Source organism: Lutjanus erythropterus, chromosome 21 (genome assembly GCF_056507025.1).
Source record: "Lutjanus erythropterus isolate fLutEry1 chromosome 21, fLutEry1.hap2, whole genome shotgun sequence".
Taxonomy (NCBI): domain Eukaryota; kingdom Metazoa; phylum Chordata; class Actinopteri; order Lutjaniformes; family Lutjanidae; genus Lutjanus; species Lutjanus erythropterus.
Window position 1 is genome coordinate 11,130,193 of NC_139337.1, and position 13,467 is coordinate 11,143,659.

Genomic DNA, 13,467 nt, shown 5'->3' on the forward strand with positions numbered 1-13,467 from the left:
CACCTTTCACCCATGCCATTTCGCCCAGCTAATGTTCCCTCACTGTCAAAATGTATTCCCATACGGGAGAAGGTATACTCATACCCCCCTTCTTCTGTTTCTCCGCAGCGCCAGATCACCACGCAGGACGAGGACCATGATTGACAGCCGGGCGAGCTGAGGAGACCTGTCACTCATCTTCCTATCAGCGTGTCAGAGGGTTATCTCCTTCTCGCCTCCCCCCTCGTCCTCCTCCTTCTCCTCCACCGTCCTCCTCCCTCCCTCGATCTTCTCCTCTTATCTTCTCAATGGGCTGGTAACCTCGCCATCCCTGGTAGTTATCCCCCACTCCAGAAACCAGAAAGAGACCGAAATAGTAAAGAAAAACAACGAGACACTTCTGAACCCACCCTCGCTCCACCTGAGGGGAGTTTGGCATGCCTCCTCACTCCAGCTGAGTGAGTCGTAGTAAGTGGAAGTAGAAGAGGGAGCCCTTGTTCGCACACCTCCTCCAGAAGGAGCTGAGAGAGGACCAGCCATGCATTTCCATTTGGCGTTGACGTTGCAGGCGCTGTGGACCGGTGTTTGCCAGGCGGCCATGCAGCACTACCCTGCAGCATGGGGCCACTACGATGTGTGCAAGTCCCAGGTTTATTCAGATGAAGGCCTAACCTGGGACTACATGGCCTGCCAGCCAGAGGCAGCAGACATGACCAAGTACCTGAAAGTTACTCTGGATCCCCCCAACATCACCTGTGGAGACCCACCAGAGACGTACTGTGCCCTGGTGAGTACTTGCAAAAATGAAACAAACACCTAAAAACAGAGTGTCTATTTGTACCTGTGCACATGGCCGCTATTCAACTATAAAGAGTGACAAATTCACTGATAAGAGGCTGTGGTGGATGTGGTGGTGCAAGGCTTTCCAGTGAGAGAGCAGGGTTTGAATTCTGATTCGACCACAGTGTAAAATTACTTGTCAGTGTTTTACTGTTTTCTCAAAATGATTTTAAAAGATATTGAAAATAACATTGTTACCTGTGGACACCTGGGTGCTTGTCTCTGCAGTGCTAGGCTATGTACACCCCAGTGTAAATAGCCACATTGGCTAATTCAGCCTGGGTGCAAATAACATTGTAGGCAATGGACACCTGGGTACTTATTTCTACCATGCTGGACTATATACACTGTGGTCTAAATGGCCATGTTTGCTATTTTGCTATGGGTGCAAATAGCTACATTTGTTACTCCAACCCATGCGCATATAGTATTGTTGGCTTTGGTCACCTCAGTGCTTGTCTCTGTCATGCTCGCCTTTGTACACCCTGGTGTAAATAGCCACATTGGCTATTCCATCTTGGGTGCAAATAGCCAATATGGCTATTTACACCTGGATGCAAATAGCATTGTTGGCTATGGACTCCTGGGTGCTTGTTTCTGCAATACTAAGCTATATACTGTACAACATATAGTCTAGTGAAAATAGCCACATAGCCACAATGGCTATTCCACCTTGGGTGCTAATAGCCACACTGGCTGTTTCAACCTGAGTGCAAACAGCATTGTTGGCTATGTACACGTGGGTGCTTGCTTCTTCCATGCTAGATTGGATATGCTCTGGTATAAATAGCACCCTTTGCTATGCCACCATGTTGGCCATTTGCATCTGTGTGCTTGTATCTGTCATGCTAGGTTGCATACACCCTGGTGTAAATAGTCACATTGGCTATTCCAACCCAGCGGAAATAGCATCAGCCTAAAAAAAAATACCAAGGCTTTCTTATCTGTGTGTGTGTGTTTGTATCGTGGATCTACTCAGCTTGTTCTGACCCCACAGCCGTGACAGACACTCTCAAAGCTTGTGTGACTCAGATACGTTTCTGTGGCTGGAGAAAAGGAGGTTTGTGCCCATTGACGTCATGTTCTGCTGTTCAGAGAGCTGCTTCTCAGTGTGCTCTGCAAACACTGTCTGATGTGCTGTTGATGCTGCTTACTCGCAGAAAACACTGTATAATGTGACTTAACCAATGAAAACACACACACTAACCTCAGCCCCACACACATCAGAGTCACATAAAAATACAGTTCCCTCACTCGTTGTGATTTCAAAGCAAAAAGACGTCCCAGCGCAGCTTTTCTGTTGCGTCAATGTTGTTTTAGTGGAGTTGGATGAGTGAGTGGCCCAAAAATTCAAACAATCTCTGGGTGAAACAGTGCACAGGTGGACTAAAAATACAACAGCATGTATGAGAATGTAAATGGAGCACTATTTTAAGTGCAGATACACAAGCTTTTTGTTTTTCTTACGTTTAGCAACACATTCGCCCATGCAGTTCTGCAAGTGTTCACTGCTTTGCTTTTTTAACTCAAACACAGTGGACAAACGTAATAATATTCAATGTCAGCATTCAGTGTTGCTGTGTATAGTTATTTTTCACCCTTAAAATATTTATTTAGAGAATCCATCCACACCTTATGGAGACAGATGCTTTCAATTCAGTATATTTGCCTTCCTGTTAGAAATTAATTTATATCTGTGTGTGTAAGATTTTTTGGTGATCAACTTGGAGATAAAGTAGGAGGAGCAACTCTTGAGTCTCTTCTGCCACAGTGGTTGTCAGTGTCCCTGATAACAACTTAGATCTTTCTCTTTTTTTTTTTTTCCTTGTTGTTTTTTTTTTTTTTTTTTTGGCTATGCTGGCAATGTGGCTTTATGGATAGCAGTTTTAGTCTGTTGGTTGCTCTGTTGGTCTGCCACGTTGGTCCAGACTTAATAATCTCCACAACTGTTCAGTGGATTAGTCCCAGAGAATGAATCCTTATGACATCATCATGAGGTTGCCATTTGTGTATTTCAGTGACATGTCTGGACAGCTGTCCAATCGATTGCCAAGAAATGTGCTTGAGCGGAATATTTTTACATCTAACGTGGTGAATTCAGGGTTTATTTCAAACAAACTAGAATTTGTGATTGTTATAACAGTGGAAAGAGTAACCAAGATAGCCTTGATGAGTTTTATTTTGTTTCTTGATTCACAGAGTTAACAAAGCAGTTCAAATTGTATTTTTCTTTTTAACAGGTGTACGAATGGTTTGAGTTTATTTTATTTATTAACTAGATTTATCAAGCTTAAAGTAGCAAACACTCACCTGCATAAATACAATCTCAATTCCAAAAAAGTTGGGACATGATGTAAAACAGAAATAAAAACAGAATGCAATGATTTGCAAAAACATTGACCTAAATCCAATTGAATACAGACCAAAGAAAAGAGATTCGAATTGGACAAAACTTTGACAAAACCTGCAAGACATTCCCATCAGCCTCAGCTGTACTTTGTGTTTCATGCTAATTTCAGATGTTAGCATGGTAACACACTAAATGAAGATGGTAAACCTGGTAAATATTATACCTGCATGTTAGCATTGTCACTTGTTGTAGACTCTTAGTCCTGTTTCCAAACAGACCAGAAATACACTGTTCCCAAAAGAAGATTTCCTGAATTAGCAACAGGTTGAATCATTATTGTGCAGTAGAAAGCAAAGAGAAGGAACCGAAATAGCCTTTGTATATGACAACAATTGCACCAATGAACTAATTTTCTCATTAAATTTGTTTTAATACCAAAAACACTTTATTTCAAGGGAGCTTTTTAGATTAATGAACCAATTAGGTCGTTTTTTGCTTAATTTCCCAAAGACAGAATGTAAGGGTTGTTGAATCACTGAACTGATTTCCCTCTATCGACTTGTTGCACACTAGTGAAATGGTGATGACTCAAAAGTGGTGTTTTGTAGGATAAGAGGGATTTTAAATTTAAACAGCACAATAAAAAGCAGCGATTTGTTGATTGGTTTACCCTTTGAAGTTCATGTGGCGCTGTTGATTCTGCAAATTACATCGCAATCATGAAAATCACAAATTCCTGGCGGGGCTGAAAATAAAATGAGATGCATATTAGGTCAAGTATTTAATTAGCAACCCGCCCTCCTCCTTATTCCAGGTCCTTTTTTCACTTTGAAACTCACAGCTGGTCGCCTCAGATTAACACTAAATGATGAATCCATTTTGGGCTGTCGTGTGTTACCAAGTCATCAAAGATTCTCTCAGAACAAATGCACTCCTCAACAGCTTCAAGAGCTCTTTTGATAAATAGCGAGATGTTCCAGGAAAAGTAGTAACTTGAGGAGTATAAATAGACAGTCGCCATCAGCAGAAAGTCAGCTGAGAGGAGACACAGAGGAGCAGAGCGAGATTAACAAAATACAGATGACAAAGACAGCGAGCGAATGATCAAGAGGGAAGCGGGAGGGAGCGAACATAGGGGAGACAGACTCAGAGGACTATGTGCAAAGCATACGGCGACTGAGGAACTAATATCTACTGCGTGGGGCGGGATGGAGGCTCTGAAATGTGAATAATTCAACATGTTTTGTAGCTAATGTGTTTTATTCATAGGACACATTATTCAGCCCGACATCTCTCAGGCACTTTTGAAAAATGCTGACTCCCGTGATCGACCAAGGTTGGTTGAAGGCAAAGGGGGGGGTTGAGGGGGTAGGAATGGATGCCATATCTGGGAGGTCATTGTCAAAATGGGGTCACCCTCCGATCTCCCTCTGGGCGGCCCCGTGACCTCCGATTGATCCGCGTTTGAACCTGAATCGTGTCTCGTATTTGCTTTGCAGCGACTGCGGATGAATCCTGGATGAAGAGTGGTCATCCATGTCTGATGCTTCAGTGGAGCCGTGCTATTTCTGGATGCGCAGTTGAAACTGAGTTTATTATTATTATTGCCAGCCTTTTAACAGTCTGATGATCACTTATTGAATTAGCAGGGAGTTTGCGCCGCGCTGTCGCCCCCATGTCTCCGGCAGTCAATGTGATAGGAGTGCTTCAATTAAACAGGCAGCGGTTAGCTCCCACATAACCATTTCCTCTCTCTGCTGTACTGTACTCATCACAAATCACACAAACATCAGTGAAATATGACCCCTGCCGCTTACCATAGAGTCCAATTCTCTTGCAATTGGTTTATGTTTACCCCAGGCAGTAACGTTGCTCCAAATCAACATCGGAACAATTATCATTGATATTCCAGCTACTCCAGCTGCCAATACGCTCCTGCAATGCCAATAGTGGTTTGTATCGTAAGTCAGATCATTGCAGAATCGGGGCAATTATCATTAGGCCGCGTTATCTGAGAATTTCATCTCTCTGGTAATTGATTTTGCGCTCAGTGTATTTTAAAGCCTTAGCGTCTGCTTCCTGGAGCGCTGAAGGTAACAGACACCCAACGCCTGACGAGAGGAGGGAGAGACAGAGAGAGATGCAGCAGCAGCTCGAGGGCGTGGTGCTTATATGAGTGTGGTTATCTCAGGTTGCGGCCTTCATCCCCCACACACACACACACACACACACACACACACACACACACACATAAACACACACATAAGCACACACCACTCTCCCCAGTAAAGGCTTTTTATTCTCCTTCTAGCCCAGTGACCTTTTCGATAGCAATAAGCTGGCATTCACTGAACTCTGGCACACAAATCTGCCATCATATGAGATTTCACTGTCCCCTCCAGTTAGACTCAGACTGGCCTTTCAAAGCCTGGACAGGTCGCTGAGCCCCAACCAGTTGATGATTGAGTCGGTGCAGGATTGAGGGGAGCAGGTCTGACTTCATATAGAAATGATGTATTATTGCTGTTAAGAGACTGATTCTGCTTAAGCAACTAAATACAGTCTCATTTTTTAGATTTGTTAAATACATATATAGTGTGTTGGTGCATTCTCATTTATGCAAAAAGTTAGATATATATCGGTTCATATGAATATGAATCGGTTTTGTTTATTATTATTATTATTATTATTATTATTATTATTATTATTATTAGTAGTAGTAGTAGTATTTTCTTTATTTAATGACGGCAAAGACCACCAATGTCTATAATGCTACCTCATTATTACAGCATCCTCCCACGTTGCTGGAAATTTTTGACTTTTGACACATTAGTGTGTGGGAAGTGACAGTTACATCATCTGAAACAGACATTTATGTTTTTGTTGTTTTCCAACCATTCAAATGGAGAGAAATCTGTAATTTATTCAAGGCGACAGTGCGTTTCCTGCTAGCTTTTGCTAGCTAGTTGCTATAACTTCCAGGAAAATGTGGGTTACATTGGATACGTCAGAAAGTCAGGAAAGAAGTCAGCAACATGACTGAACATGAATAAAACTCATCCGTGAACATGATTTCTGCTGAGTCGTGTCAGATGAATTTTTATCAGCTGTGGTCGTTGTTTAAAAGTGAAGATAACAATTCCCATAATCACACGTTTTCTAATAGTTTTATTATGACAGAGACACCTGGTGGCAGAATTTAAATATTGTACGTTTAGACATCTGTGTATTCTGAAAATGTCCAAAAGAAAACATGAACAATTTACAAAATAGTAAATACTTCAACCATAGAACATTCAGATAAGTTTGTGCTGGATAGTGACAGTAGATTAAACTGAGTAGTAGCTGTGCTTTCTATATGTCTAGACCTTGTACCATATATAGAAGACTCTCAAGGGAATTATCAGCGCTTCAATTACTCTACTGCAGAGGTTTATACTCAAGTAATATCCACTCAGTTACTCCAACTCCCCGACATGCAACTTATCAACCGGTATAATCTTGCATGTGTTGGCTCTTCTTTGATGCACATGGCATTAAACATAGAAGAAGCCCATTTCTAGGTTTAACTCCATAATTTATGCTGCATTTGAAACCCATGCATTTGTGTGTGTGTGTGTGTTTGTGTGTGTGTGTGTGTGGATGTCCTTATGCATTCCTGTGCAAGTACTGTATGTCTCTATTTGTGCCATCAATTTACAACCAGGAAATGCTGATGAATGCTGAAACCTGAGTCCCAGCAGGCCGGTGCATTTCATAGCCAATCAAATCTAAATGAGGAAACAAAGAGGATTATTAAAAAGGTGGTGTGGCATGTGGCTTCTTTCCTATTTTAGCCCTGATGAAAGTCATTAAAGCTGTGTCATGATAAGAGAAGGCAGCTCACAAACAGTGTCATGGTTATTTTGCTTCACTAAAAGTAATACGGTGCATTGATTAAACTTTTAAAAGATTTTTTTTTATCCTTTTTTAACCATCAGCAATGCTGGAGGAGAAATAAAGGTAGCCATATGGTAGTTACTTCCTTTTTGAAAGTTTCATTATGGAACATATTTTCATTTTTCCCTTACAGTTATAGTGTGTACATGATTAAATCCCTGCGTTTGGCTTGTTTTAGGTCATATTTAATAATATTTTCTGTATATTTGTTCTTCCAGAAAACGTTACAGTAGCCTGCTGTGTAGTTTACCTGTGAGCTCACTGAAATACAGCAAATTATAGCAGAAACAGAAAGAACGAAAGCTGCTTCCCTCGGGTTTAGGCCCAGCATCACCAGATTTTCTTAAGTGTTACATAATTAATTTCACCCCCCCACAAGCTTGTGTCTTTTCTCAGACTGCTGTGAACAAAAAGTTAAAAATACTGGTGAAGATCAGATGTGAGGTGTCTCTTTTGTTCTGCATGAGATGTTGCTGATCATCGGCTCCCTCAGTAATACTGAAAACAGGTGTGTATCATTGTAATCCCTCAGCCATGACTGGACTCTGCCGAGTGAAGGATTAGTAAAACTGTTAAACAATACATGACACTCTCAAATTTAGTGCGCTCACCTTTCCCATTGTGTGTTCTTAGAGATAACTTTAGATGTCGGGAATATTTATGGATGGTCCTTATTTTCTTTTTGTTATTGTACAGTTTTTGAGTACCTGTTAAAGTCACCCTTGAGCAGATGGCATGGTGTAGTTTAAATCACGCTGAGATGAGAGCTTCTCACTTCGAAAGCTGCTAAAGCAGCCTTACGTCTTGTCTCTGTCTTGAGAACGACCGCGCCCCTTTTGGGTGGAAACAAGTGCTGTAAAAGCGGCCAGTCAGTTTTGGTTTATTCGGGTTAGTTAATGGTGTTACCGAGTAAATGACGTGCACCGATTGTGCCTTCGGATTGAAGTGAATCAGAAAAGAGTCTCAGTGATGGTATTACTGTGACAATTTTACTGTGAATAAATACAGTCCTGCCATAATACACCTGCTCTGAGAACGGAGTTTGGTTTAACAGTCTGTCCACAGAAAACAGAAAACACTGGGAGCAGAGGGCATTTTAGCATTAATAATTCTCGTAAATTGACCCATTATGAACCTTCTAAACAGCATTAAGTAACGTAGGAAGTGGAGCTGAACCTGTTTGATTTAGTTTTCTCTTGGCTCATACCAAAAGGTCGCTGCATTAAGCACAAATAGCTATCAAAACAAAGACGGCGGCTCTGCTTCACCACTGATGTAATTACAATAAAGATGGATTGCTAAAACAGGCAAATAAAGCATCTTAACAGCATAATAAGTGACAGATGTCTGAAAAATATTATCTGAAGATTCAATAAGGTTGTTGTGTATGTCAGGTTTCTTTCATTTTCTTCTACGCAGCGTTGCTGATTGTTGATCGGCAGAGACATGGCCAGAGGACTTAGGCTCCTAATACCAAAAAAGTGATATATTTTTCTTATTTTATGTTTTTAAACTGGCAAAGACCTTGAAACTTTTTATTTACTGCAAGTCAAATTAGAACTGTTGTTTTCTCCCAGAAAGGATTGGAAATGTGACTCAGGAACAAAGTACCTGCATGGGATGCTGTCATCCATGTGCTGTTGTTTGCTGATTTTACTTCAGCTTCAAAGGGTTTTTGAATTTGTTAGGATTTCATTTTTTGCTTCTTGGTCCACTTTAATTTTTGTTTATAAAATGTCCCCATTTTTGCACTTCTGTTATTACATGATGCGTCGTTCATCATCCGTTTTGAAGATTCCCAGCACACAAACTGCTATCATGAGGGTTACATACATATTAAAATATATTTCTGCCGTCTCCAGGATGAGCCAGGTATCCAAGAAACAACTGAAGCAACATACACAGGCTTTTCTAGGTGTCAGGCAATAAATGCAAGTGATGGGATGCTGTGGGTTCTCATGGATTTACATTGTGATATACAAATCTGACCTTTTCCTAAGCTGATCCTGATTAGAGGTTTCAGACAGACAAAGCGCTTTAACTCCCCCGTACCCGACCCACCCCTCACTCACACTCTGTGCCGCCTCTGAACAGGCTCTGCGCTGACATTTCCTTGAGAAACGAGTGCGCTGTCAGCAGCAATATGTCTCATTTCATATAGTAACAGTCAGAGCGATGGTTAGAGGAGGACGAGTGTGAGAGAAGAGAGACGGCAGCTTTTTCACAGGGCGTACAGTGTTGTCTGTGACATTCTGTCATATAAACTTGTTAATATTGGCTTTTTTTTTGTGCGGGAGCAACATTGCAAAAACAAGCTCAAAGGCGGCTTTTCACACCTACTGATTGACTTTAAAAAAGGTCAGATTCCAGGAATGTAGTGGCAATTAACCAGCATTGAAAAACCAATTACTCATTCAATAGAACTGTTTAACATCAGAGGATTAAGTCAACTTGATCCATTTAATGTGTCTTCTTTCATCTTCGCCAGACTAAACCAAATCAAAGCTTTACTGAAATTCATGACAGAGACACAGGACCAAAACAAGCTAAAAGGAAAGACGTGTGTAATTCACAAATTCTTGTAGCATTGTTCCTTGTTTGATTACTGATAGCTATCTGGAGTGCCAAACAAGGCTGGAGTTATTATTTCTGCATAATTCAGCAACAGGCAGCGTTTGATACTTGACTGAAATTTTCACACATGATCTTAATCTTTGCTGAAGGGAATTCTGTGTCGTTTTATGTGATTTAATTAGTCTAATCAACACTCAACAATTTCAATTTGAAGTTGAGGTAGCAGACACTCTCCTAGTATATGGGTAGAGCACTTTTCATCATCTTAGGAGCCATAAAATACACTGAAGTATTTAACAAGACTAAAAGCTGCAGTCACGTTACCGCTGATACAACTATGAATGGTACTGCATATCATGCCACAAGAACAGAGGCTTCCAAATTACCCTAAAAATACACAGTACCGATACTTAAACATTAGACCATCTCTCATAAATCCAAATTATTAAGATATTCATTGTTTCACTGCCTTAAAAATGACTTGGCGCTCCAGTGGATCATGTGACTGGCCACATTGCCAAAACTGCGGCACCAACCAGGGGTTTGGGGTCTGTTGTCCTTAAGCTTGATTTATAGGTCCTATCAAGCTTATGCATGTTGCTGCTGTATGCTACACTGTAGCTGATGTGCACCTGCTTCAGCTAATGGTCGATGCTGCCATATGCAAGAACAGTGATTGGAAAGTTTTGACTGCCAGAAGTTTCTGTACTGCAGCCAATATAACATCACAGATGAAGTTAGACGTAAAGGACCAGTGTGTAGGATTTACTGGCGTCTAGCAGGTCAAAGTATCAGGTCGCAACAGTCTTGCCTCGCCCTCCCCTTCCAAGCATGTAGAAGAACTTATGGGGGCTGTAAAATGCACAAGGCCTTCTCTGTAGCCAGTGTTTGGTTCGTCTGTTCTGGGTTACAACTGTGCAAGATGACCCGCAGCCTCTGTAGATATAAGTGGCTCATTCTCAGGCAACAAAAACACAACAGTTCTTATTTATTTTCAGGTAATTATACACTAATGAAAACATACTAATGAACATATTCCATTTCTGGCATATATTGACAATAAATTCCAGTAAATCTTACCTTTAATTACACTTCTGTGCCCTTGCATTATTGTAAATCACATCTTAACAGCATCATATGACAGCAAAACAATATACAATCTGAAAACAATGTAGTTAAGAAATGTAGTGTGTGTGACTACTCTAACAGCACAGAGTCGTCAAAACCACAAGTGCTTTTGTTGGTTTAAAGCTGCTTTTGAACTATATTTATGTTAGAGAGAATACCTGAATCTGGTTCAAACCTTCTTCCCACAGAAAATCAATGGGCCTACAGACAAATGACTACAGGACACTATACAAAATATTAAAGGAAACCATCTGGAGAGTATGCACTGTTCACAATAATTAAAGCAAAAGATCCCAGGTGACAAGCACCAGGAGAGGTGGGGTGTTACGTGACAGAAAAAGAACTAAACCCAACCCAGGTGGGGGGTGGGGGTTGCTGTAGCACCCTCAGCACCTTTCCTTCCTGCAGCTGTGTCTAAGGACGACATTTATGTGTGGAATCTCCTCAGGTCCAGCTGTGTCTTAACAATGAATTTTCACACCTTGCAGTTGATGCAGCGATTGTTGATGCTAAGCCTTTCCTTCTGTAGCTTGATACATCCAGCTGAAACACTACCAGTGCAGTGAGAATAGGCTGAATATTGTCTAACACGGCACAGAACTGTCTGACTGTATCTGTCTGCCCAATGTGAAGGTTATACACACCAGTCACAGGAGGATCTCATCATATTCTCTCCGAACCATCCGGTGCCATAAACTTTGCATGAGCGTCGGGCTCTGTCTGAATTTTTATCGTTTTCTTATTTCCTCCAGCCGCTCGTTCTTCCAGGTCTTCAAGAGCCAACACAAACACAGACTTGTCAGGCAGCCCAGGCCAAGCTCAAGAGAAGTCCATTAAACAGGTGTTGGCAGAAAATCCCACACTTCCTGTTCTGGGCATGTTGTGGCCCAGCCTCAGTCCACAGTCTGAGTAAGACTGAGGAAACACCAGCATTACAAATTCTTCTATCACATTTCTTTGTTTTTGATGTTAAATGCATTCCAGATGCATTCTACTTTTTGTTGTTTTTGCCACTTTGTGAATGATTTCCTATATAACCCAGTTTCTAGTGTAGCCTAACTGTGCTGTGTATTTGGTGCTGTCCGTGGTGCTGAAGTTTTCTGTGAGTCCTGCACTCCTGTTGGTTTTGTCTTGGATGTATAATGTTCTCTTAACTATGTGGCTACTGGAGTCGGGGTTTGGTTCTCTTTTTAAAAATACAAAACCAAAAGAGCCATTTTGCAGGCAAATGAAACAAACTGCATCTGTCCCCCCTGTTTAAAAATTAACAAATCGCCTACTGGTAGTTACTAAATGTTACTTCCAAGGGAAGGAGCACATTATTAATTAACTACATAGTACAATATATCATACACACTATGTAGTATTTCCCATCTGTAAGAGAGCCCATTCTGGATGCCACTCTGTCTTATTGTTCACTTGTAATGTTGCTCAGCAGCTAAACACATCATATGTAGCTGTCTGCTTAATACAGAGTTTACAGAGTTTTCTTTCAAAACCAATCAGCTGAAAACATCAAGAAGTCAACCACAGAGACAGCGATTTCAACCAGCTCATGGAACTATGCTAGCTTAATTAGCTGGCTAGCTAGCTAATGTAGCTGATAAACTCTGTTATTTCAATGGTGTCCTGCTAAAATTGAAGAATCTTTTTTTGTCTGCCTCTTGCTGCATCCAAAATCACATTCTATGCACTTTGTATGCAAAATGTGTAATATTTTACTATTATAGTTTTATGTAAATAAACTAGCATGTATTTTTTAGGACGCACTGCCCAGCTTGTGTCACATCACTTCCTTAGAGCCTCTATGCTGGTTGGAGCTGTGTAACCATAGTAACCCGTGCCAACGATAAATTACTCTAAACTGAGGCATTGTTGATGTAAAACAGATGTTGTTATGTTGTTGTTTTTGTCACTACTGCATTGCATTATGGGATATTTTTTCACTGATGTAGTGTCCAGTGCTTGCATTCTGTAATATTTCCCTGGAGTATAGTATGCAGCTTGCATGTTGTTGGTTTCATACTAAGGTTTTTGACATACTGAGAAATCTCACATACTGTTTTAGCATACTAAATAGAATGTTAGTATAGGATATCAGATGCAGTCTGTTTGAAATCAAGGACCCTTGTTTTTAAAAAATACTAAGAATTTCAAGTAGTAAATCTGGCAGTGTTATTGTTATAAACTGAATATCTGCTCTGCAAAAACAGAAAACTTGCAGTGTAGCAACAGTAAGGAGGTTGAGGTTAAGCAAATGATCAGTTTTATTTGTATTTCTGTTGCTGCTATGAATATAGTTTTTTTTTATCTGCCTTGTTCTCTATTATCTGTTCTATTATCATCATCAACAGCAGAATAATCACCTTAAAATGATCACTGCCATTTTCACCACTATCTTTCTATCACCACATCATTGTTATGTTCTATTTTATGCTTGAAGTATGAATGGAAATGAGCGAATATTGTTTAAAAAAGTGCAAACAGGAGGAAGTGTTTACTCCCAGGGAGGAAAAAGTTTTTGCGAAACTGGAGTTAGTGAAAAGTTGGTATGCAACATCAGGTGTTGCTCTGTGATGCTGTGTTGTGCGAGTGTGTGACTCGTCTATCTGGGCTCCATCAAGGCGTTCAGTGTTGCCTCACCGTTTACTCTGCCA

At 40.7% G+C, this 13,467-nt stretch overlaps 1 protein-coding gene across 8 annotated transcripts in view; it reads left to right on the top strand.

Moving 5' to 3' along the window:
* Nucleotides 1–13,467, top strand: part of ntng1a (netrin g1a) — a 147,354-nt gene that overhangs the window by 14,753 nt on the left and 119,134 nt on the right. For all 8 annotated transcript variants that reach the window (XM_084746936.1, XM_084746942.1, XM_084746935.1 and 5 more), the window contains exon 2: nucleotides 109–766. In XM_084746936.1, coding sequence (XP_084603062.1) covers nucleotides 518–766 — 249 coding nt within the window. In that variant the 5' untranslated portion in view covers nucleotides 109–517. The remainder of the gene's footprint in view (nucleotides 1–108; nucleotides 767–13,467) is intronic.